The sequence below is a fragment of the Dendrobates tinctorius genome, unplaced genomic scaffold, assembly GCF_039654945.1.
Source record: "Dendrobates tinctorius isolate UK_male_01 unplaced genomic scaffold, ASM3965494v1 ptg000102l, whole genome shotgun sequence".
NCBI lineage: Eukaryota > Metazoa > Chordata > Amphibia > Anura > Dendrobatidae > Dendrobates > Dendrobates tinctorius.
The window spans coordinates 13,475,949-13,501,447 of NW_027361770.1; the positions used below are offsets into that span (position 1 = coordinate 13,475,949).

Here is a 25,499-nt window from a genome sequence, read left to right on the forward strand (position 1 = left end):
GTGCCTACAAGTAGTATTCAACCCCCTGCAGATTTAGCAGGTTTACACATTCGGAATGAACTTGGCATTGTGACATTTGGATTGTAGATCAGCCTGGAAGTGTGAAATGCACTGCAGCAAAAAAGAATGTTATTTCTTTGTTTATTTTTTTTTTTAAAATTGTGAAAAGTTTATTCAGAGGGTCATTTATTATTCAACCCCTCAAACCACCAGAATTCTGTTTGGTTCCCCTAAAGTATCAAGAAGTATTTCAGGCACAAAGAACAATGAGCTTCACATGTTTGGATTAATTATCTCTTTTTCCAGCCTTTTCTGACTATTTAAGACCCTCCCCAAACTTGTGAACAGCACTCATACATGGTCAACATGGGAAAGACAAAGGAGCATTCCAAGGCCATCAGAGACAAGATCGTGGAGGGTCACAAGGCTGGCAAGGGGTACAAAACCCTTTCCAATGAGTTGGGCCTACCTGTCTCCACTGTTGGGAGCATCATCCGGAAGTGGAAGGCTTATGGAACTACTGTTAGCCTTCCACGGCCTGGACAGCCTTTGAAAGTTTCCCCCCGTGCCGAGGCCAGGCTTGTCCGAAGAGTCAAGGCTAACCCAAGGACAACAAGGAAGGAGCTCCGGGAAGATCTCATGGCAGTGGGGACATTGGTTTCAGTCAATACCATAAGTAACGTACTCCACCGCAATGGTCTCCGTTCCAGACGAGCCCGTAAGGTACCTTTACTTTCAAAGCGTCATGTCAAGGCTCGTCTACAGTTTGCTCATGATCACTTGGAGGACTCTGAGACAGACTGGTTCAAGGTTCTCTGGTCTGATGAGACCAAGATAGAGATCTTTGGTGCCAACCACACACGTGACGTTTGGAGACTGGATGGCACTGCATACGACCCCAAGAATACCATCCCTACAGTCAAGCATGGTGGTGGCAGCATCATGCTGTGGGGCTGTTTCTCAGCCAAGGGGCCTGGCCATCTGGTCCGCATCCATGGGAAGATGGATAGCACGGCCTACCTGGAGATTTTGGCCAAGAACCTCCGCTCCTCCATCAAGGATCTTAAGATGGGTCGTCATTTCATCTTCCAACAAGACAACGACCCAAAGCACACAGCCAAGAAAACCAAGGCTTGGTTCAAGAGGCAAAAAATCAAGGTGTTGGAGTGGCCTAGTCAGTCTCCTGACCTTAACCCAATTGAAAACTTGTGGAAGGAGCTCAAGATTAAAGTCCACATGAGGCACCCAAAGAACCTAGATAACTTGGAGAAGATCTGCATGGAGGAGTGGGCCAAGATAACTCCAGAGACCTGTGCCGGCCTGATCAGGTCTTATAAAAGACGATTATTAGCTGTAATTGCAAACAAGGGTTATTCCACAAAATATTAAACCTAGGGGTTGAATAATAATTGACCCACACTTGTATGTTTAAAATTTATTAAAATTTAACTGAGCAACATAACTTTTTGGTTTGTAAGATTTATGCATCTGTTAATAAATCCTGCTCTTGTGTGAAGTTTGAAGGCTCTAACTTATTTGCATCTTATGCAGGGGTGGCATTTATGCACATGTAATCGAAGTACATGTATCAAAGTACTTCTGGCAGTTATAACATGGATGAATGTGACACGCATCTCTATTCTCTGCATACAGGTAACCAGCTTTTCCAATCTCTGCTCTGAATCCACTCCTGTGTCTCCATTCAATGTCAGCAAGCAGTTAATCCTGAATGCTATCTATGTGTTTTCAACTCTGCAAACTTATATCTGGTAACCAGCTTTTCCAATCTCTGCTCTGAATCCACTCCTGTGTCTCCATTCAATGTCAGCAAGCAGTTAATCCTGAATGCTATCTATGTGTTTTCAACTCTGCAAACTTATATCTGGTAACCAGCTTTTCCAATCTCTGCTCTGAATCCACTCCTGTGTCTCCATTCAATGTCAGCAAGCAGTTAATCCTGAATGCTATCTATGTGTTTTCAACTCTGCAAACTTATATCTGGTAACCAGCTTTTCCAATCTCTGCTCTGAATCCACTCCTGTGTCTCCATTCAATGTCAGCAAGCAGTTAATCCTGAATGCTATCTATGTGTTTTCAACTCTGCAAACTTATATCTGGTATATAGTTTTTTTTCAACTTACTCTGCTTGTCCCCTTATGTTGTGAGGTCATGAAACTTTTCAAAGTGCTTTATGATCCATGTAGTGCTGGACATGTGTTTATTTGACCACAACATTTTATTGGGTCCTGGTGTCTCAATTTAGTGTGGTTGATTAACGAGAAGAGAGAGCCAAAAAAAAAACTTAGCCTTAATCTCCTATATATTCGGACATAACTAGGGGGAGCATTTATGCAGGGGTGGCATATATGCACATGTAATCGAAGTACATGTATCAAAGTACTTCTGGCAGTTATAACATGGCAGTTAGACAGGGCAGGAGACAGGTAAGACATTTATATACATCTACTCCCTCTACATTTGGAGCACAACAAATATATACCATATGCATTTGTGTAATTTATATCCTGGCCGCTGCATTCACACACATCCACCGCCCTGGCATTAATTCTCCACACTCCATCCATATTGGCCCCTCACTCCTTTCCTCTCCTATGTATAGCACTCACGCTCTTTTCACATTGTTAAATTGCACAGATCCAGGCAGTCCCACCATTCAACACCAGAGACGCTCTCACAAATCACTTAACCATCTGCTCACTCTTTCTGTCCTCCTTCTCCTAGTCGCAGGAGACATTGCTCCCAACCCTGGTCCCCCATGTTATAGAAAGTCAAACCCCCCCACTGCTACACTCAGAAACCCCTCTAATCTTATTAATATTCCCTGCATGCCATCTGTCTCTCTTAATTGTGCACTTTGGAATTCTCGCTCAGTGTGTAACAAACTCTCCTTCACTCATGACTTTTTCCTTTCTAATTCTCTTAACCTCCTGGCTCTTACTGAAACCTGGATCCAGCAGTCAGATACTACCGCTGCTGCTGCTCTTTCATATGGGGGGCTACACTTCTCTCATACCCCAAGATCAGACAATAGAGCTGGTGGAGGCGTTGGTCTGCTCCTATCATCAAAATGTACCTTTCAGGTTATCCCTCAAGTACCCTCACTTGTCTTCCCTTCTTTTGAGGTCCATGCCGTCAGACTCTACACCCCCTTCTCCATGCAAGTGGCGGTGGTGTATCGTCCTCCCGGCCCCTCCCATCAGTTCCTGGATCATTTTGCCACTTGGCTTCCACATTTTCTCTCCTGTGACATCCCTACCCTCATCATGGGAGATTTCAACATCCCCATTGCTCTTCCCCTCTCCCCATCTGCTACTCACCTTTTATCTCTAACCTCCTCATTTGGCCTTTCGCAGCTCACTAATTCTCCAACGCATGAAGACGGAAACTCCCTCGACTTGGTCTTCTCTCGGCTTTGTGCAGTGGATGATTTTGCAAACTCCCCTCTCCCGCTCTCTGACCACAATCTTCTTTCATTCTCTATAAAGAACTGCCAGGCTGCTCAGGTCACCCCCACTGTCCAGACTTATAGAAACATACAGGCCATTAACACCCAGAAACTTATAAAGAACTTGCAGTCTTCATTGGCCCCTATCTCCTCCCTCTCATGTCCTGATTCTGCATTGAATCATTACAATGAAACACTTCAAACTGCACTGGATGAATTTGCACCCCCTATAAATAGAACACCACAACACAGACGGCGACAACCCTGGCACACGGTGCAAACACGTTTCCTGCAGCGGTGCTCCAGGTGCGCCGAACGTCTGTGGAGAAAATCCAATCTACACGAAGATTTCATCCATTTTAAGTTTATGCTTAGAACATACAACACTGCCCTTCACCTCTCCAAACAAACCTATTTCAACACCCTCATCACCTCACTGTCCAAAAACCCGAAACGTCTCTTTGACACTTTTCATTCTCTACTCAATCCAAGAGTACAGGCCCCAACCATGGAGCTCCGAGCTGACGATCTGGCCAATTACTTCAAAGAAAAAATTGACCAGATCCGACAGGAAATTATCTCCAAATCCCCTCATACCATGCACCGTCCTCCCTCCCCCACTGCATCTAACTCACTCTCTGATTTTGAACCAGTCACAGAAGAAGAAGTAAGCAGGCTCCTTGCATCTTCTCATCCAACTACTTGCACCAGTGACCCATTTCCGTCACATCTCCTCCAGTCCCTTTCCCCTGCTGTCACCCCTCACCTAACTAAAATATTTAACCTCTCTCTCTCTTCTGGTATTTTTCCCTCCTCATTTAAGCATGCCATCATACATCCACTACTTAAAAAACCATCCCTCGACCAAAACTGTGCCGCTATCTATAGACCTGTCTCTAATCTTCCCTTCATCTCTAAACTCCTGGAACGCCTGGTCCACTCCCGTCTTATCCGCTATCTCTCAGAAAACTCTCTTCTCGACCCTCTCCAATCCGGTTTCCGCTCTTTACACTCCACTGAAACTGCCCTCACTAAAGTCTCTAATGATCTGCTAACAGCTAAATCAAATGGTCATTACTCCATGCTAATTCTCTTGGATCTCTCTGCAGCATTCGACACTGTGGATCATCAGCTCCTCCTCACTATGCTCCATTCCATTGGCCTCAAGGACACCGTTCTCTCCTGGTTCTCCTCCTATCTCTCCAACCGCTCCTTTACTGTTTCTTTTGCCGGTTCCTCCTCCTCTCACCTTCCCCTTACTGTTGGGGTTCCTCAAGGATCGGTTCTAGGCCCCCTCCTCTTCTCCTTGTACACTGCCCCTATTGGTCAAACAATCAGTAGATTTGGTTTCCAGTACCATCTCTATGTTGATGACACCCAATTATACGCTTCTTCTCCTGACATCACGCCAGCCTTTCTAGAAAACACTGGCGATTGTCTAAACGCTGTGTCTAATATCATGTCCTCACTATATCTGAAACTGAACCTGTCAAAGACTGAACTCCTGGTGTTTCCTCCCGCTACTAATGCACCTATACCCGACATTGCTATTTCTGTGTGTGGTTCCACTATTACTCCCCAGCAACATGCCCGCTGTCTTGGGGTCATACTTGATTCCGAGCTTTCCTTTGCCCCCCACATTCGATCACTGGCTCGCTCTTGTCATCTGCACCTCAAAAACATTTCTAGAATTCGACCTTTTCTTACTTTTGACTCTGCAAAAACTCTTACTGTTTCTCTTATTCATTCTCGTCTCGACTATTGTAACTCTCTTCTAATCGGTCTCCCTCTTACCAAACTCTCCCCTCTCCAATCTGTCTTGAATGCTGCAGCCAGGATCATATTCCTCACCAATCGTTACACCGATGCCTCTACCTTGTGCCAGTCATTACACTGGCTACCAATCCACTCCAGAATTCAGTATAAACTTATTACCCTCACCCACAAAGCCCTCCATGGCTCAGCACCACCCTACATCTCCTCCCTTGTTTCAGTATACCACCCTACCCGCGCCCTCCGTTCTGCTGATGACCTGAGGTTAGTATCCTCAATAGTCAGAACCTCCCACTCCCGTCTCCAAGACTTTACACGTGCCGCGCCAATTCTTTGGAATGCACTTCCCAGGTCAATACGATTAGTCCCCAATCCCCACAATTTTAAGCGTGTCCTGAAAACGCATTTATTCAGACTGGCCTATCGCCTCAACACATTAACCTAACCTATCCCTGTGTGGCAGAGCCAAAAGTTTTACCATAACCAGGTTCCCAGCATCATGTTCCCACATGCTTTATGCATCCATTAGCCCTCTGTGTCTGTACTGTTACACACTTAACATTATGGCTGGTCCATATAATCAGAGCAACTGTTACCACCCACCTTTCGTGTCTACCTCTTTCCTCATAGTCTGTAAGCTTGCGAGCAGGGCCCTCACTCCTCTTGTTATTTGTTATAATCTACTGTATGTGATTATTGTTATGCTGTAATGTCTATTGTCTGTACAAATCCCCTCTGAAATGTACAGTGCTGCGGAATATGTCGGCGCTATAAAAATAAAATTTATTATTATTATTTATTATTATTATCAAACCTGCTAAATCTGCAGGGGGTTGAATACTACTTGTAGGCACTGTATATGCACAGTACACATGTGATTATGCTGTAGCTCCGGTTCCACAGCCGGCACTTGACTGCAGAAGGGCTTTTTTCCAATATGTGTATATAATATTCATTATGTAAACTAGGGGACAGGTCAGTGAAGGATCAGTGACCTGTCAGCAGTCTGCATTATGAATACCTAGAGCACCACATGAAGACGCTCCCCACAGCCCTCCCCGGAGCACGAGCATATCTTTAACTCAAAACTGAAAATAAAGATTAAACAACAACCATAAGACGGATTTCATCAACCAGGGTATCATTTTATTCAGTATAATGGCACCGGCCTGATACTGTGTGTTGGTTACTCAGCACAATTCTGCTGACAGGTTCACTTTAAATGTTTTTCTGATGTAATTGCTGAGACAGAAGTCTTCCTGGGGCTATTGTTTCTGCGCTCCAACATGATGTGCTAACACAAGACTGGTGTACATGCCGTTCTGTTGTGCAACTTGTAAGCTAAGCATAGCATTGAGAAATCCGAATACCAAACAATGTATGCTATGTCAGATGGTCAGATATAGCACCATACGAAAAAAACAAGTAATCGGTGATGTGTAAAGGGTGTTTGTTATTTTCAGAATGTGGATGAAACGCCCATCTACTCATGTCATTTATAGTCGTGTTTCATTTTAACGGGAATCAGTCATTCGAAAATGTTCTGCTGTTTAGCTTTAAGAGGACCTATCACAAGTGAAAAGATTCCTTTTTTCTCTTATTTATTCCCACTCCTCCCCTAAGTATTATTAGTATTTTTATTATTAAATCCATTCTATGGTCCCAGAGATACAGCTCTTTTTATTCCGTGGTAATTTTTTTGGTCTTTACCAAGGGGGTGTGGCAGGATACTCTGTGAGCGTATGTTTATGCTGCTTTATATTGTTACAGTGTCAGCAACACCCCATTGGTAAAGATCATAAACATATCCAGTACCTAAAAAGGCCCATATGTCTGGAACATTATGGTGAATTCACAGAAGCCTGAAAAACTGACTATTCAGGAGCAGCGGGAAATAAATGGGAGCAAAAACAGGTCGCATTTGACCTGGTGATAGGTTCTTTTTTCCATAATTTTTCCCTGTCACTATCTGCATGTAAAGGATCCTTAAATCTTGCAATTTTCTGTTCTGATCACTCAACTTACCGGAATATTAGGGCTCATGCATGCCTCCGTAATAGTGTTGTTTTGAGGGATAACACTCTTCCCCCTGTTATTCAGTGAGGCACTGCACATGTCTGTTTTTTTTCCATGGACCGATTCGGTCTGAGGAAAAATAGTGCAGCATGCATGAGGTGCCTCTGATAATCGGATGGCATTCGGTCACTCATATCTATGGGTGTGTGGCAAACATCGAACCACACTCAGATGATGACTGAGAAAATCAGATCGCACTCTGATCGCACTCTATCACATAATCAGACCATTTTTTTTGGGTGAGAGAAAATGGATCCTGTGATCATGGCATTAAGCTAATATTACCTGTTCTGTTGAGATGTGCAATTATCTCAGAATTGTCACGGGCAGAATGACAATGGCAGGTATCTCCTCCAGTGTGTACAAGTAACACAGGATCCATCATTCACGATGACCTTTAGTTGCAACACAGGTCAAATGTTCGTGACTGCAGTAATAGAAGCTCAGTCCAGATAGCTGCCTTAATGATATACATAAATTGAATACAACAATGTACAATTGTATTGTTAAAAAAATAATGCAGCTCTATAAAGGATCAGCAATTGTTGAGGAAAAGCATATCTCACTATTTCTTTTATTTCTGTTTAGGTTGTCTGATGCAGACTCTCCAAAGTAAGTGATGATTCATCTTTTTTATAGGTTGGATATTTTGGGGGAGAATGATATTGATAATCATTCATTAAGGGTAGGTTACACACAAATCATCAACAAGGTTGAACAGTCTATTGATGAATTTGCTTTGAAGGTAAATAAAAGTCAGTTTGGACTTTTTTCAGTATATTCATTTGTCAGTAAAAATGACACAATGGTTTTATAAATATGAATTCCATATCTTTCATTGTATCTGCAATAAAATAAAATCTGTAAATACATCAATCTTTTCATTGAGCTTCATTTATTAAAGGGGTTGTCCACTACTCAGACAATCCATTTTCAGTCCCTATGCTTTCCCCTTATAAAATACCACCTATACTTGCTTTTGGTGCTTGGTCCCATTCCAGTTGTTTCAGCACTGGCTCTCCTAGGGATTGTGTGACATGTCACGCGATCCCTGTGGGCAATTTGCGTTTGCTTCACTCTCCCATCTCTCACTTTCTGTGGATGTATATAATCAGAACAAGGGTATAGTGAAGCAAGCACCGATTGGCCGCAGGGTTTGCGTGACATAACAATGTCACGCAATCCCAGGAAAATCCAGTGCCATCATAGTTTGAACGGCGCTGACACCGGAGGTGATTATAGGTATTATTTTAAAAAGAAGACACATAGGTATTCAGAAGGGGTTGTCCCGAGTAGTGGACAACTAATTTAAAACTACTTAAACAACCACTTTTTACATGCTGTAGTCTCCCATGTAAAATAATTACAAACAAACTTATATTCTCCTCCTGCATCTCTGCTGTTTCAGCAATGTCTCCCGACACTTGCCTGACATTGTTATGCCACGTGAATGCTGCAGCCCGTCACTGACCACTGAAGGGCTGCAGCATTGAAGTGGCATCACTATGTCATGTGAGCATCAGGATATCTGTTTAGTGCCAGCATTTTTTTGGAACATGGCCATAGGCGAGTATAAGTTTTGTTTTTTTTGTTTTTTTGTTTTTATTTTCCTTAGGGGGCTACAACATTTAGGAAGGGGTTGTCCAAATAGCAGACAATCCCTTTACCGTTTTTACAATGAGAACTAGGTTCTTAGTTGCTTTGGGCAACAAGATCATTTTTTTTTTCAGTTTGACAATTGAAGTGACGCATAAAGAGAGAGACCTCTCAATATCTTATGTATAGTATTTCTATTGTTTTGTCTGCATCAGTCTATACGAAGCACACTAAATATTCCATCTTTTTCTACTGTTGATATTTTAGAAACCTTTTAGAATACAGTCCAAAGGAAAATCAATTGAGCAGTCAAGGTTCATTTCCTAGTTCTCCCAATGTTGTGCCAAATCATTCATATTCACATCCGCTTGAAGGTGTGGACAAGACTTTTTTAGATACTTATGATACCATCAAGAAAGGGAACTCAACAGATGATTCCGGGCAATACTACTATGATAAGGTATGTTCACTTTCACAACTAGCATCAGTTAAAAGGGAACCTATCAACACGATTTTACTACTCTAAATGTGAGCAGATTTTAGTGACAGGTTCCTTAGTGCCAATAAAATGAGTTTTATTCTAAAGCTAAGCCGCATTTTTAGAGAAATCATCATTTTAACACTCATTTGTATCAAATAATTGTCTCATAGAATCGTAGAGTTGGAAGGGACCTCCTGGGCCATCTGGTCCAACCCCCTGCTCAAAGCAGGATTCGCTAAATCATCCCAGTCAGATGTCTGTCCAGCCTCTGTTTGAAGACTTCCATTGAAGGAGAACTCACCACTTCTCGTGGCAGCCTGTTCCACTCATTGATCACTCTAACTGTCAAAAATATTTTTCTAATATCTAATCTGTGTCTCCTCCCATTCATTTTCATCCCATTGCTTCTAGTCTTTCCTTGTGCAAATGAGAATAAAGTTGATCCTTCTACAATGTGACAGCCCTTTAGATATTTGTAGACAGCTATTAAGTCTCCTCTCAGTCTTCTCTTTTGCAAATTAAACATTCCCAAATCCTGCAACCTTTCCTCATAAGACAGGGTTTGCAGACCGGTCACCATTCTGGTCGCTCTTTTCTGAACTTGCTCCAGTTTGTTGATTTTTTTTTTAAAATCTGGTGCCCAAAACTGGACACACTATTCCAGATGAGGTCTGACCAAAGAGGAGTAGAGGGAAATAATGACTTCACGTGATCTAGACTGTATGCTTCTGTTAATACATCCTAGAATTGCATTTGCCTTTTTTGCTGCTGCATCACACTGTTGACTCATATTCAGTCTGTGATCTATTAGTATACCCAAGTCTTTTTCACATGTGCTGTCGCTTAGCCCTATTCCTCCCATTCTGTATATGCTTTTTTCATTTTTATTGCCCAGATGTAGTACTTTGCATTTCTCCCTGTTAAAAACCATTCTGTTAGTTGCTGCCCACTTCTCCAGTTTATTTATATCTTTTTGAATCCTCTCTCTCTCTTCTCTAGTATTAGCTATCTCTCCTAGCTTTGTGTCATCAGCAAATTTAATCAGTTTACCCTCAATTCCGTCATCTAAATCGTTGATAAAGATGTTGAACAATACAGGGCCCAGGACAGAGCCCTGTGGTACCCCACTTGAGACATTCTTCCAACTGGATGTGCAGCCATTTACGATCACTCTTTGGGTCCGATCACTAAGCCAGTTATGAATCCACCTAACAGTTGTCCTGTCCATTCCATACTTAGTCATTTTTTCAATAAGGATTGTATGAGAGACTTTGTCAAATGCTTTGCTGAAGTCAAGATATACTATATCTACAGCATTTCCTTGATCCACCCAATCAGTGATTCCGTCATAGAAGGAAATTAAGTTAGTCTGACATGACTTATTAGTTACAAACCCATACTGACTCTGTTTAATCACTTCATTCTTATCCAGGTACTGACATACATGTTGTTTAATAATTTGTTCAAAGATCTTTCCTGGTATAGAAGTCAGACTCACCAGCCTATAGTTGCCTGGGTCCACCTTCCTCCCCTTTTTGAAGATAGGAACAACATTTGCTCTTCTCCAGTCTTCTGGCACTTCTCCTGTTCTCCAAGAATTTTCAAAGATTATGGAGAGGGGTTCAAAAATTTCTTCTGCTATCTCCTTCAGTACTCTGGGGTGTAATTCATCTGGACCTGGAGACTTGAATTCATTTAGGTTAGCTAAGTGTTTCCTCACTATCTTTCTGTTTATAGATATCCTGGATTCTTCTATTCCCTTAATAGGACAGTGAAAAACAGTTGATGTTACATTTCCTTTCTGAGAGAAAACAGATGCAAAATAGGAATTTAAAAGTTCAGCCTTCTCAACATCCTGTCTTACCATTTCATCATTTTCATGCTGTAAAAATCCTATAGCATCTTTGACTTTTCTTTTACTTTTGACATATCCCCAAAATCCTTTTTTATTGCTTTTGACATCTCTTGCAAGCCTCAATTCATTTTCAGCTTTAGCTAATCTGATTGGTCTCCTTGGTGGCACCCCATCAACTTCTATCAGAACAGCATGATTGCTGGATAAACCAAGTGGAAAAGAAACAATATGAAGAATGAATATGGGACAATTTCCTTCCCAAAGTTATAGTGGAAACAAGTCTGGGTATACTTTCTACAGATTAGAACCTGTTAGCTGAGCATTAAAACATAAAACACTTAAAAGTAAAATTCAACTTAATGGATATCTCATGTGACATCCTCAGAGTTTGTGCTCATGCTACCTTATGTACTTTCAGTGGTTCTATCCTCTGTAGGGCACATCCGGCTAAGTGGTTCGAACACTTTAGATGGCTGGTGGGAAAATACTTGTTAGGCTGGAAGCTATCATTCCTGACTCACCATACACATTCAGTCTAGTGTTTTCAACGGGGAAATGTAAGATAGCCTGAATTGGACAACTGTATGCCATGTTTCCTCTATCTTCTCAAATATACCACATCAGCACACATAAGTAATCACACCTTTAATATTGGTGTAAATATATGTTATATCTCATATACAGGACATACTGAGTCCACTCTACGCAGACGGCACCTACCTGTAGCAGCAGCCAATTGAGCGATCTCTGATTGCTGCTGTTTAACCCAATGATTACCTACTTGACCTTTTCAAATATTGAGAGTCCAAATACAGCCAATTCATCCTATAGAAAAAACACTCTTTTTTTTATGCAAAGAGAAAGAAAAAGGGAGTGCTCACTGTGTGAGATCGCAAGGTAATAGGGGAGGTGGTGGGATGTAAATTGCTCACCTTGTTGTGCTATATTCTTGGCAGCACCCTGACACCACCAATAATTCTTTAATACAGACCAAAAATGAACTTTTCATATAGGGTAAATATCAATGATACAAATAATAAACCCGATAAAGGAAAAAAGACAACAATGGGGCATGTCAGAGTAATAGAATAATAAATGAGTAAAGTTTATTCTTAAATAATAATAGAAAATATTCAAAAAGTGGTAGGGAGAGGGTAATATTAAAAACACCTAGGCAAAAAGGATGTAGATAGACCCACAATATGGATAAAAAAAAAGCCTTAGGAGAAGGCAAGAAAATCCTTTGAAATTGTCATCCTAATTTGCAATCATATAAAAACCAAGAGTTCAGTATATAAATAAACAAAGTGTACACTTGTGAACAGTCAGTTGTAGCATAAAATATCCTAAATATAATAATGGCATACAAATAAAATAAGTGATGTAAGTCAATGAATAAGTTCAGTAGCACTTGATTAATGTAAAGTTTAGATGGAAGTATCTAATAACACTAGCATAGAACAGCTCACAACACCTTAAAGCCCCCTTCTCACATAGCGAGATCGCTAGAGAGATCGCTGAAGCGTCACGATTTTGTGACGTGCCAGCGATCTCGCTACAAGTGACATGCAGCGGCGACCGGCCTCCCTGCTGGATATCGCTGACCGTGCTGGAATGTCCTGGGCCATTTTTTCGTCATCGGCGTCCCGCTGGCCAGCATGCATCGCTGTGTTTGACACCGACAAGCGATCTCGTTGGCGACGCAGAACTCAGGGATGCAGGCGGGAATCGTTTGAAAAGCTGCTGTGTGACAAGGTACCAACGACCAGCGAGGTCGTTACGAGGATTGCCGGATCGTTGCTGCGTCGCTGAAGAGATCTGCCTGTTTGGCAGCTTACTAGCGACCATTTAGCAACACACCAGCGATCCTTTCCAGGTCGTATCGTTGTCAGGATTGCTGGTGTGTCGCTAAGTGTAACGGGACCCTAAGTCTCCCAGCTCTATAATGGTATTAACCCGCCTTGAGAAATATGTCCCAGGAAATGTAAAAGTCCAATCACCATACATAATCAGTACCTTGAGACATGGTTAGCTAACAATGCAAAAGGCAGGAAAGGAGGTGGCGCACAGGCAATCTGGGCAGCACACCTGTTCAGACACCCATCTCCATACTCTGTCTACTGGTTTGTTTCAATGGCAGCCAGGGGTCTGCTGAAGGCTCTTGCTGCCATCTTGACAATCCTAATCTTGATAACCACACCTGTCTTCCCCATTGTGTATGGATGATTGGATATGCATGGTATGCAGCTTATTCCTTGCTATTTGCATTGTGCTTTGCCTCCTTTCTGTATATTATTATAAGATACTGAGGACTTATGAGTTCACATGTGGTGTTTTTGCTGCATTTTTTCCATTCAGTTTTTGTAAGTGGATCAAATTTCAACAGATTTAAAAAATCTCATTCACATGCTGATTTTTTTCCTTTGTGTTTTAGATTCTTTGAAAAACGCACCATGTAAATATTGCTTGGATTTTTTTTCCTATTGAGATCAGTGAGGCTGAGGAGCAATAAAAAAATAACACACAAAATTGGAATTACTGCTGGCCATTGTAATTTTTTTTTCTGCAAAAAGAAATGCAACAAAAACTCTGGCCCCGATACAGCAAGACCAGCATTGTACACGCTGCATGCGTAAGAAGACTTGGCACTCAACCTCAGGAATAATGCTGGTATATTTTATCAGCCATAATAAATAAAACATTTCGGCCACAGGCGGCCTTTATCAGTTTGCAGATATTAAATATCTGGTCAGGGAGAGGTGTAAAGGAATACACTATATCACTTTAAATATGGCAGCTGGAGTGCAGCGCCATCCTTCCAGACATTTGAGTGGGTGTGCGCAGCCTGCAGCGACGCGGTGTCCAGCTGATGAGCGGTGGACACCGCATCACTGTATGCCGCACACACCCACTCAAACGTTTGGAAGGACAGCTTATTTCTCTGTGTCCACACCAGCGCTGCACTCCAGCTCCTGTATTTAAAGTGATATAGTGAATTCCTTTATACCTCTCCCTGACCAGATATTTAATATCTTATAGCAGTCTGCAAACTGATGAAGGCCGCCTGTGGTCCAAACTAATTATTTAGGCTGCATTAAATATAACCAGCATTATTCCGGAAGTTGAGTGCCAAGTCTTCTAATGTTTACACAAGGTGTGGGTACCTACTTGTGCACCCTCCTAAATAGTGCATACGGCGTTCTTCCTTGCTCTTCATACGTATGGCGCTTCATGTATCAGGAGCATTGGGTGAGTGGTGTACTCCTTTGTGTGTATCTTATTCCAGTCTCTGCTGAAGCAAATTCAGGATGAGTGACAGTCATCATGCCACGTTCCTGCCCAGCTCCGCACCAGCTTTGCTGGAGTTGGCGAAAATGATGCAAGAACGCCAAAAGTCGCATAGATTTAGCGCTGCCTCCATTTGAGCCAAAATGATGTGACTTACCAAAGCTTTTTAGAATACTGTTGTAAAAGCTTTGTTGAATCGGTCCCTCTGCGTGTGAAAATACTGTACTTTTACCCGCTAAATAGATTATATAAAAAAGTAATTAAAAATAAAAAATCAGTGTAACGAATCGCCTTCAGCATTATTATGACTCATATTTTGTCATGTCATTGTTCTATTTGTTGTCATCAGTTTTCTTCCAAAGTTAAATGCTTTTCACATGGAACAAAGTAAAGATATAATTACCAGCATTAGCCCTTTCGGAATGTGAAGTATTATAAAGCCGACACCTGACAGAATAAAGACTATTGGGGTTTTATTTTCCTGCTAGTGAACAAAGCTTTTCAGTCTGACATTTCTGCAGTGTGCATACAGTATATTATTTTTTGTTTTCATATAGAACGAACTTGCTAATGGAGATTTGCTGTTAGTCCGTATTTCACCAGATGAGGAGGGCAAATTTGGATTTAACCTAAAGGTAAAAACTTTTATATACAATTATTTGAGGTTTTTATTGTACTGTTGAGTAAACCTCTCACCAGATATATTTTTCAGTATTTTCTATGTACCATATTCATAAAGTGATGAGGAATTAAATGATTTCCCATATTTACAGGGTGGTGTGGATCAAAAGATGCAGTTGGTGGTCTCCAGAATCAGCCCAGGATCACCTGTAAGTCTTCTGATTTTTTTGTGCTCAGCATAAAGTTCATTTTAATGCAGTTTTTTAAGTTTCAATTTCTGTGATCATAGATTTATTCTGCCACTTACTGTAGTTGTAATAATCCAAACTTTCAGAACAGCAGAACATTTGTAGTGAGATGCGTTTTTAGATTTTCTCCTCTATTCAAAGTAAGACTGGATGTAAGAGCTATGCTTGAAGTTGGAAGCTGAGGCGGCATACTCTGTCCTCCATTGTGTAATATGAGTGGCAAGCAGCACAGATAGTAAGAAAATCTACAACTAAAGCTGCAGTTCATGCTCAATTTCCTCTTTTTTTGCAAGTATTTCAGGTGCACTTTAAAAGACAAACAGCATTTAAAGCCAGGTATACTAGAAATGAGTATAAGGTCTATATATAGGGAAAGGTGGAATAAGCTCTTTTTTTCTACATAAGGCTGTTATACATTTGTTTCACATAGTAACATGCACATGTAGCTCTTCTGAGCATGAATCTTATGTCTATGCAGATAGCATTATTTTACAGAAATGTGCGATGTACAGTATGTGTCATTGAGCGTTATCACCCACTTAGTGTCCAATTGGCTATAGACAGAAATATATAGAAAAATTGCAGTAGTCTGCATCCTTCTTTGCCCACTTCTTGCTCCTGGACTAGCTGTTATTTTATTCTGTTTTTCTTGTTCCAAGCTGTTATTTTATTCAGAATTACGCTTCTTCAATCACTTTGAGGAAAGCAGGGTTCACACGAGCATATTTCCCAGTATATGGACTGCATTACCCGGAGTAACTGAAAATCTCTTGGGTATATACGAGGTTGTGGGACCCATGTTCAGTCCTGAAATTACAGTTCATTTATGGATCGTGAAATTTATTTGTGTGAACCCAGCCAAACATTCACAAACAGAAACTAGGGACCCAATTCATTATTGCATTTGTGCCTTCTTTGTCTAATTTATGGTGTTTTTTGCCTGTTTTTTTTTATCTGCACCCAATTCTTTTAATTAGCACCTTTTTAAAAAGTTTTTTTATGTGAACATTTATTTTTTTAAGTTCACCTTTGTGGACGGGGTTTAGGGTTTTCCATATGTTTTTGGCTGATTATTTAATCAATTTAGAGAATCATGTCTAAAAATAATATGGTGCAAAAAAATCATAAACAAATGCCACGAGACAAAAAAGGAAAGTAACTTAAAAAAACTGAAAACAATGAATCAGGTCCATAGGGCAGACGAGAATTATTTAACGTTATTCTTTTTATTTTATTACTTGTGATAGTTTTTCATTTCAGATTTTTAAATAATAAGGGCCCAATTTAAACTTTAACCCCTTTCTGACATCGAATGTAATATTCCTTCCATGTGACCCGGGCCTATTTGACCATGGACGGAATATTACGTCATAGCGAACGCATGCGGGGGGTGCGCAGGGGAACACCATCAGGTGTCTGCAGGTGATCACGGCCGAGTGTCAGCTGATTCTGACAGCTGACACCCGGCGCTAAGTGCCAAGAGCAGTCACAGACCACTCCCGGCACTTTAACTTTTGAACCGAAGATATTCGCTCAACTCTATCTATTAGCCCTTACAAAAATTAAAAACTTATGGCTAAAACAATATTTAAGTGGTAAAAATGAAATTTATTCTTTCTTCACTGCTCAGTGGTATAAAATTCTATGAGGCACATGTGGTGTCAATATGATCATTGCACCCCTAGGTGAATTCAATGGGGAGTGTAGTTTGCAAAATGAGTTCACATATAAGGGTTTCTGTTCTGGCACCTCAGGTGCTCTGCCAATGTGACATGGCACCCTCAAACCATTCCAGCGAAAACTTTTTTCTCCTTCACCTCATTGGGAGACACAGAGTCTGTGGGTGTATGCTTCTGCCGCTAGGAGGCTGACACTGAGTGAAAAAAAGAGGTTAGCTCCTCCTCCGCAGTATACACCCTCGCCCCTATCGCGGGCGAAAATATGTTTTTTGCTTAGTGTCCATGGAGGCACAAGTCTGGTTATTCTCCAGACCTTTTCTTTGTCTTTTTCCCCCCTCAAGTGACCACATTTTGGAAATTACACCACTCTGGGAATTAATCTACAGATACAGTGGTGATTTTGACTCAATGGGAGTCTTCCAGAAAAAAGCAGCAATGGATGTAGTCAAGTTAAAATTGCAATTTTCCATTGTAGTGGCCAGTACGTTGCAGTGCCTGTACATTGTATTGCCCATACAAAATATGTCTAGCTTGCGCTTCTGGAAACACACACCCCGTAGATTATGCAAGCTCTCATTAATATAGAAATGTCAGACATGTGGATGCTAAATGAGGTTTAGACATCTTTGAGAGGCAGAATGAACAAATCAGCAGCAGGTTAAGAATTGGTTTTAAATATTTTTGTACGCTGTCCCTCGTGCAGTATAAGATTTATACTGTTATTTTGGGTTTGGCTGCTATCATACACTAAAAACAGTTTTTTATACAAAAAAAACATGGATTTTTGTGAGAACTCACCATAAAATCCTTTTCTCCGAGATGCTCATTAGGGGACAAAGAGACTGTGGGTGTATGCTTCTGCCGCTAGGAGGCTGACACTAAGTGAAAAAAAGAGGTTAGCTCCTCCTCCGCAGTATACACCCTCGCCCCTATCGCGGGCGAAAATATGTTTTTTGCTTAGTGTCCATGGAGGCACAAGTCTGGTTATTCTCCAGACCTTTTCTTTGTCTTTTTCCCATGAAGATGTGACAGGGGCAACGGATCCTATTGAAAGGGTCCGATTTCCCCAAACCAGCAACGGTTGAGCACGTGAGAGTGTCGCCTCCACGTATCCTCTCCCGCGACGTGGGACGCAATGCCGGACTTAGCCCTGACCACCCCTAGGTATTGAAACCATGGGCTGTACAGAGGCACAAGACTAGTCGGCGGAAGAGGATCATCGGAGAGAGGGTCTGGGAGGGCTCCTGGAAGTCTTCGTGGAGCCCACAGCGCTAGCCATGCAGAGGAAGTCAGGCGGCAACCTGGAATGCCGCACCGGTCAGTAGCGCCATAACCGCCCCCCCCGCGTCACTTCCGCCCACCCTGCACTGGGCGACGATAGAAATTGAGGCCCCGGCTTCGGAGCGCGGCTAGGCCGCAAAGCGGAAGTACCGTCCCTAGGACCGTTTTCACAGGCTGGCGCGCACCGCAGATGTCGGCATGCGATTTGAAGGAAGATCCACGTCAGGGGGGGTGCGCAGGACTGGGGTAAGTGCCTGAGAGGCCACGCTACAGGGAAAAACGAGGTGCTACCTCCTCCCGATAGACCCAGCAGCGGACAGATACAGCATGTCCGAGAAGGAAAAGACGCACACGTTCTTTTACGCTGCATGCATCTCTTGTCGGGCTGCGTTTCCGCAGGCGCAAAGCAAGCATTTATGCGAAGCCTGCGATTCCGAACGCGCCCAGGAGCCCTCCCCTGCGACCGCGACCAATGTGTCAAATCCCCCAGTGTGGGCCTGATCACTGTCACAATCCATGGCGTCGCTTACGAGAGCAATAGAGTCCCTTCAAGCCCCAGATAAGGGCAGGGACTGTGGTTCGCTGTCTTTAGAAGGAACCTCCACCTCACTAGAGCCTCCGGGTCTGCACTCGCTCCCTCGTTCGCAGCAACTTGGGTAGCTAAGGCCATGATATCATGGTCAGAAACATTAAACAAGATTGCGCAGGAACAGGATCTACCTGCAGAGATTTCGGAGGTCGCAGGTCAGATGGCGATGGCCGGAGACTATGTAATTAATGCGTCTTTGGATGCGGCCAATTGTTCGGCATTTGCTGCCGCTAATGCAGTCTCTATCAGAAGAGCCCTGTAGTTGAGGACATGGTGAGCCGATTCTACTTCTAAGAAGTCCTTGACTTCCCTGCCTTATCAGTGCGGCCGCCTATTTGGGGAAAAGTTGGGCCAACTTATCTCCGACTGCACAGGTGGAAAGAGCGGGTTTCTCCCTCAGCAAAAGGTCAAACCGCTTTTTCCTCACCCTTTTCAGGCACGTTTTCGGGCCTTTCGCAACCCCGGGTGGACTACAGGGCCCAATTCCGCCGCCTCAGGCCGCCCCATCCAGGATAGGGAGCAGCAGGTCTCATGTAGAGCCACCCATTGGGGAGAATGCATGCTCAACAGGCCAGATCGAGAGGATCCAGTTCCCAAAGATCATCAGCCAAATGACTTGAGGCCTTTACCAGACGACACCAGCAGGGTGGGCGGCCGCCTACTCTGGTTTCATCACGTCTGGGCCAACGTCGCTCACGACGCATGGGTAGAAGAATTGGTGTACTCAGGTTACAAAATCAGGATCAGACATTTTTGGATGGAGTCTCTCCGTTTAGTCATATCGGCCATGGAGCAGGGAGAATACTTGGCCTCAATAGACATCCAAGATGCATATCTGCATATTCCCATTTTTCCTCCTCATCAGAGGTTCCTACGCTTCGCCATCAACTATCAACATTTTCAGTTCGTAGCGCTACCCTTTGGGCTAGCCACGGCTCCCAGAGTGTTCACAAAGGTTATGGCAGTTGTCATGGCCATACTGCATTCTCGAGGCATAGTCGTCTTGCCTTATCTGGACGACCTCTCGTTCAAAGGCCCTTCAATACGGGCTTGCGAGGAAAATGTCAGCATCACGCTGGATACTCTTGCCCGCTTAAGGTGGTTGGTCAATGCGAAAAAGTCATCCCTTGTGCCAGCTCAGAAGATCTCCTTCTTGGGAATGATCTTCGACACTTGCCGAGGGTTGGTCATTCTCTCTCGGGTGAAGGTACTGGCTCTCCGGCAGGGAGTCCGGGCACTTCGCCAACCAGTCCCTCATACCATCCGATCTGGGATGAGGATTCTAGGAAAAATGGTGGCAGAAATGCAAGCGATACCTTTCGCCCATCTCCATCTTTGCCCCCTGCAGCACGCCCTCCTGTCAGCTTGGGACAAGAACCCTTTCACGCTCGATGGGCAGTGTCATCTGTCCTCTCAGGTCAGACAGTCTCTCGGATGGTGGATAGCCAGTTCCTCTCTGATCCAGGGGAAACCATTTCCCCCAGACCATTGGCTGGTGGTGACAACCGACGCCAGTCTCCTCGGCTGGGGAGCGGTGTTTCACTACCACACAACCCAGGGATGGTGGTCGCCACAGGAGGCACGCCTCCCGATCAATTTATTGGAGATATGAGCAATTCGGCTGGCACTTCAGAAGTTTCATCACCTCCTAGCAGGCCGCCCTGTCCGAATTCAATCGGACAACGCCACGGCGGTGGCTTACATAAATCACCAAGGGGGCACTCGCAGCAGAGCAACCATGCACGAGGTAGGGCATGTTCTTCAGTGGGCCGAAGCAAACCACTCGGTGATTTCAGCAGTTCACATCCCGGGCGTGGAAAACTGGGCAGTAGACTTTCTCAGCCGGGAGGGTCTTGCGTCCGGAGCGTGGTCTCTACATCCCCAAGCCTTCCAGCAGATTTGTCAGTGGTGGGGTACACCGGATGTGGACCTGATGGCTTCCAGAGTGAACGCCAAGGTGCCCACATATGTCGCTCGGGCTAGGGACCCGCAGGCAATCGCGGTGGATGCGTTGGTTCTGCCATGGAACCAGTTTCGCCTCCCGTATCTCTTTCCCCCGCTACCACTACTTCCGAGAGTCGTCAAGAAGATCAAGACGGAAGGTGTTCTGGCAATCCTGCTGGCCCCAGATTGGCCCCGTCGGGCGTGGTACGCAGATCTAATGCTGCTACTCGCCGACGTCCCTTGGCGTCTACTAGAGCGCCCGGATTTACTTTCTCAAGGGCCGATTTGCCACCAGAGCTCAGGGGCCCTGTGTTTGACGGCGTGGCCGTTGAATCTTGGATTCTAACCCAGGCAGGGTTCGGGAGCAAGGTGGTCGCTACAATGATTAGCGCCCGGAAGCCTGCTTCAGCACGAGTTTACCACCACACCTGGAAGGTGTTCTTCGCTTGGTGTCGAGGCCATGGTGTTTCTCCGCTGAGATTCTCGATCCCCAACATCTTGGCTTTTCTCCAGTCGGGCCTAGACTCGGGCGTAGCCCCAAGTTCCCTCAGGAGACAAATATCGGCCTTATCCGTTTTGTTCCAGCGCAGAATTGCTACCAATTTGCAGGTGAAGACTTTTATCCAGGTAGTCTCCCATTTGGTACCTCCCTATAGGGTGCCGATGGACGCCTGGGACCTTAGCCTGGTACTAAGTGATCTGCAGGAAACTCCATTTGAACCACTGCAGGATGTGTCTTTGAGGTACCTTTCCTGGAAAGTGGTGTTCCTGGCGGCCATCACTTCTATCAGGCGGGTCTCGGAGCTGGCGGCCCTATCCTGCCGAGCTCCGTTCCTCACTTTCCATAAGGATAAGGTGGTGCTCAGACCAGCCCCTCCTTTTCTCCCGATGGTCATGTCCTCATTTCACATTAATGACGATGTTGTCTTGCCTTCTTTTTGTCCAGCCCCGGTGCACCGTGTGGAAAAGGCTCTTGACACGTTAGACCTGGTAAGAGCCCTCCGGAGGTATGTGTCAAGGACGGCACCCTTTTGTCAGACCGACACGCTGTTCGTGCTCCCCGAAGGGCGCAGGAAGGGACTCGCTGCCTCAAATCGACCATAGCCAGATGGTTTCGTTTGACTATTCAGGAGTCCTACTGCATTAGAGGCACGCCGATTCCAGCAGGGATCAGAGCGCACTCTACTCGGGCTGTGGGCGCCTCTTTGCCGCTTCGGCATCAAGCTTCGACCGAACTGGTTTGCAAGGCAGCAACCTGGTCCAGCCTGCACACATTTGCCAAACATTACAATATCCATACTCAGGCCTCAGCGGATGCGAGCCTGGGTAGAAGGATTCTCCAAGCAGCGGTGGCGCACCTTTAAACAATAGGTGTATGTAGCTTGGATCGGTAAGTCAATCTCCCACCCAGGGACTGCTTTTGGACGTCCCACAGTCTCTGTGTCCCCCAATGAGGCGAAGGAGAAACATGGATTTTTGTGAGAACTCACCGTAATACCCTTTTCTCCGAGACGCTCATTGGGGGACGCAGCACCCACCCTATTAGCCAGTTGGCTCTTGTTTTGTTTAAATTAATATATGTTTACTTATTTGATATAGGGGTGGTGTTTTTCGTTGGACATGTTGTACCTGTATTAAAGCTGATTTTGTTGTCCTCCTACTGCTTTGGCACCAAACTGAATTCCGCCCGCAATAGGGGCGAGGGTGTATACTGCGGAGGAGGAGCTAACCTCTTTTTTTCACTTAGTGTCAGCCTCCTAGCGGCAGAAGCATACACCCACAGTCTCTGTGTCCCCCAATGAGCATCTCGGAGAAAAGGATTTTATGGTGAGTTCTTTTTTGTATAAAAAACTGTTTTTAGTGTATGATAGCAGCCAAACCCAAAATAACAGTATAAATCTGATACTGCACGAGGAACAGCGTGCAAAAATATTTAAAACCAATTCTTAACCTGCTGCTGATTTGTTCATTCTGCCTCTCAAAGATGTCTAACCTCATTTAGCATCCACATGTCTGATATTTCTATATTAATGAGAGCTTACATAATCTACGGGGTGTGTGTTTCCAGAAGCGCAAGCTAGACATATTTTGTATGGGCAATACAATGTACAGGCACTGCAACGTACTGGCCACTACAATGGAAAATTGCAATTTTAACTTGACTACATCCATTGCTGCTTTTTTCTGGAAGACTCCCATTGAGTCAAAATCACCACTGTATCTGTAGATTAATTCCCAGAGGGGTGTAATTTCCAAAATGTGGTCACTTGAGGGGGGATCTGCTCTTCTTGCACTTGTGGGCTCTGTATAGGGAGCCCACAAACTATTCTATGATCATTTTTACTCCAAGAGTCAAATGGCGTATCATCTCTCCCGAATTTCGTCATGTGGCCCAGCAATACTGGACATGCACATATGTTGTATTGCCATGTTCATGACAAATTGTAACACATTTTGGTGCCACTTTGACCCATTTCTCCTTGTAAAAATGTAAAATCTGTGGCTAAAACAATGTATTGTGGTAATTATTCTTTGTTCATTGCCCAATGCTATACATTTCTGCGCGGCACATGTGTTGTTAATATGATTACTGCACTCCCAGATGAATTAATTGGGAGGCGTTGTTTGTAAAATAGGGTTACTAATGAGGGGTTTTGCTGTACTTGCACCTCAGGGACTCTGCCAATGTAACATGGCATCCTCAAACCAGAACAGCAAAATCTCCACAATAATTTGGTGCGCCTTTAATGCTGAGCTTTACACTGTGCCTCAAAAATAATTTTCGACCACGTTTGGGATATTGGTGCACTGGGGAGAAATTGCACAACAAATTGTACTGTTTGTTTTCTCCTATTTCCCCTTTGAAAAGTACAAACTTGGGGTAAAAGCAACATTTTAGTGGAAAAAATTACATGACACATCTAGATACATTCCTTGAGGGGTCTAGTGTCCAAAATGGGGTCACTTGTGGGGGTTTCCACTGTTTCGGTACATCAGGGGTTCAGTAAAAGCGACATGGCATCAGCTATCAATTCCAGACAATTTTGCATTCCAAAAGTCAAAAGGTGCTCCTTCCCTTCCAAGCCCTGCTGTGTGCCCAAACAGTATTTTTACCCCCCACATATGGGGTGTCGATGTACTCAGGAGACATTGCATAACAAATTATGTTGTGCATTTTCTCCTATTACCCTTGTGAAAATGCAAAATTTGGAAATAAATTAACATTTTTGTGGGTGCTTTAATTCCTGTGAAGCACCTGATGGGTTAATAAACTTCAATCTGATTTTGAGAACTTTGAGAGGGTGCAGTTTTTAGGACGGTGTAATTTTTGGGTACTTTCTGTTGTCATATAGGCCCCTTAAAGTCACTCCAAATGTGATATGGTCCCTGAAAAAAAAAAGGGTTTTGTAAATTTTGTTCGAATAATAAAAAATTTCTTATACACTGCTCAAAAAAATAAAGGGAACAGCAGAATATAACTCCAAGTAAATCAAACTTCTGTGAAATCAAACTGTCCACTTAGGAAGCAACACTGATTGACAATCAATTTCACATGCTGCTGTGCAACTGGAATAGATAACAGATAGAAATTATTGGCAGTTATCAAGACACCCTCAATAAAGTAGTGGTTCTGCAGGTGGGGACCACATCTCAGTACCAATGCTTTCTGGCTGATGTTTTGGTCACTTTTGAATGTTGGTTGTGCTTTCACACTCGTGGCAGCATGAGACAGACTCTACAACCCACACAAGTGGCTCAGGTAGTGCAGCTCATCCAGGATGGCAATTCAATGTGAGCTGTGGCAAGAAGGTTTGCTTTGTCTGTCAGTGTAGTGTCCAGAGGCTGGAGGCGCTACCAGGAGACAGGCCACTACACCAGGAGACGTGGAGGGAGCCATAGGAGGGCAACAACCCAGCAGCAGGACCGCTACCTCCACCTTTGTGCAAGGAGGAACAGGAGGAGCACTGCCAGAGCCCTACCAAATGACTTCCAGCAGGCCACAAATGTGCATGTGTCTGCACAAACGGTTTGAAACTGACTCCATGAGGATGGTCTGAGGGCCCGACGTCCACAGATGGGGGTTGTGCTCACAGCCCAACACCATGCAGGATGCTTGGCATTTGCCACAGAGCACCAGGATTGGCAAATTTGCCACTGGCGCCCTGTGTTCTTCACAGATGAAAGCAGGTTCACACTGAGCACATGTGACAGACTTGACAAAGTCTGGAGATGCCGTGGAGAGAGATCTGCTGCCTGCAACATCCTTCAGCATGACGGGTTTGGCAGTGGGTCAGTAATAGTGTGGGGTGGCATTTCTTTGGAGGGCCGCACAGCCCTCCATGTGCTCGCCAGAGGTAGCCTGACTGCCATTAGGTACCGAGATGAGATCCTGAGACTCCTTGTGAGACTATATGCTGGTGCGGTTGGCCCTGGGTTTCTCCTAATGCAGGGCAATGCCAGACCTCATGTGACTGGAGTGTGTCAGCAGTTCCTGCAAGATGAAGGCATTGCAGCTATGGACTGGCCCGCCCGTTCCCCTTACCTGAATCCGTCTGAGCACATCTGGGACATCATGTCTTGCTCTATCCACCAATGTCACGT

The 25,499-nt window shown here is 44.0% G+C and overlaps 1 protein-coding gene across 5 annotated transcripts in view; it reads left to right on the forward strand.

Annotated features, from left to right (window-relative positions):
• PTPN3 (protein tyrosine phosphatase non-receptor type 3) overlaps positions 1 to 25,499 on the forward strand; it is a 442,179-nt gene that overhangs the window by 351,466 nt on the left and 65,214 nt on the right. For all 5 annotated transcript variants that reach the window (XM_073587741.1, XM_073587742.1, XM_073587740.1 and 2 more), the window contains 4 exons: positions 7,904 to 7,927; positions 9,179 to 9,371; positions 15,093 to 15,170; positions 15,309 to 15,365. In XM_073587741.1, coding sequence (XP_073443842.1) covers positions 7,904 to 7,927; positions 9,179 to 9,371; positions 15,093 to 15,170; positions 15,309 to 15,365 — 352 coding nt within the window. The remainder of the gene's footprint in view (positions 1 to 7,903; positions 7,928 to 9,178; positions 9,372 to 15,092; positions 15,171 to 15,308; positions 15,366 to 25,499) is intronic.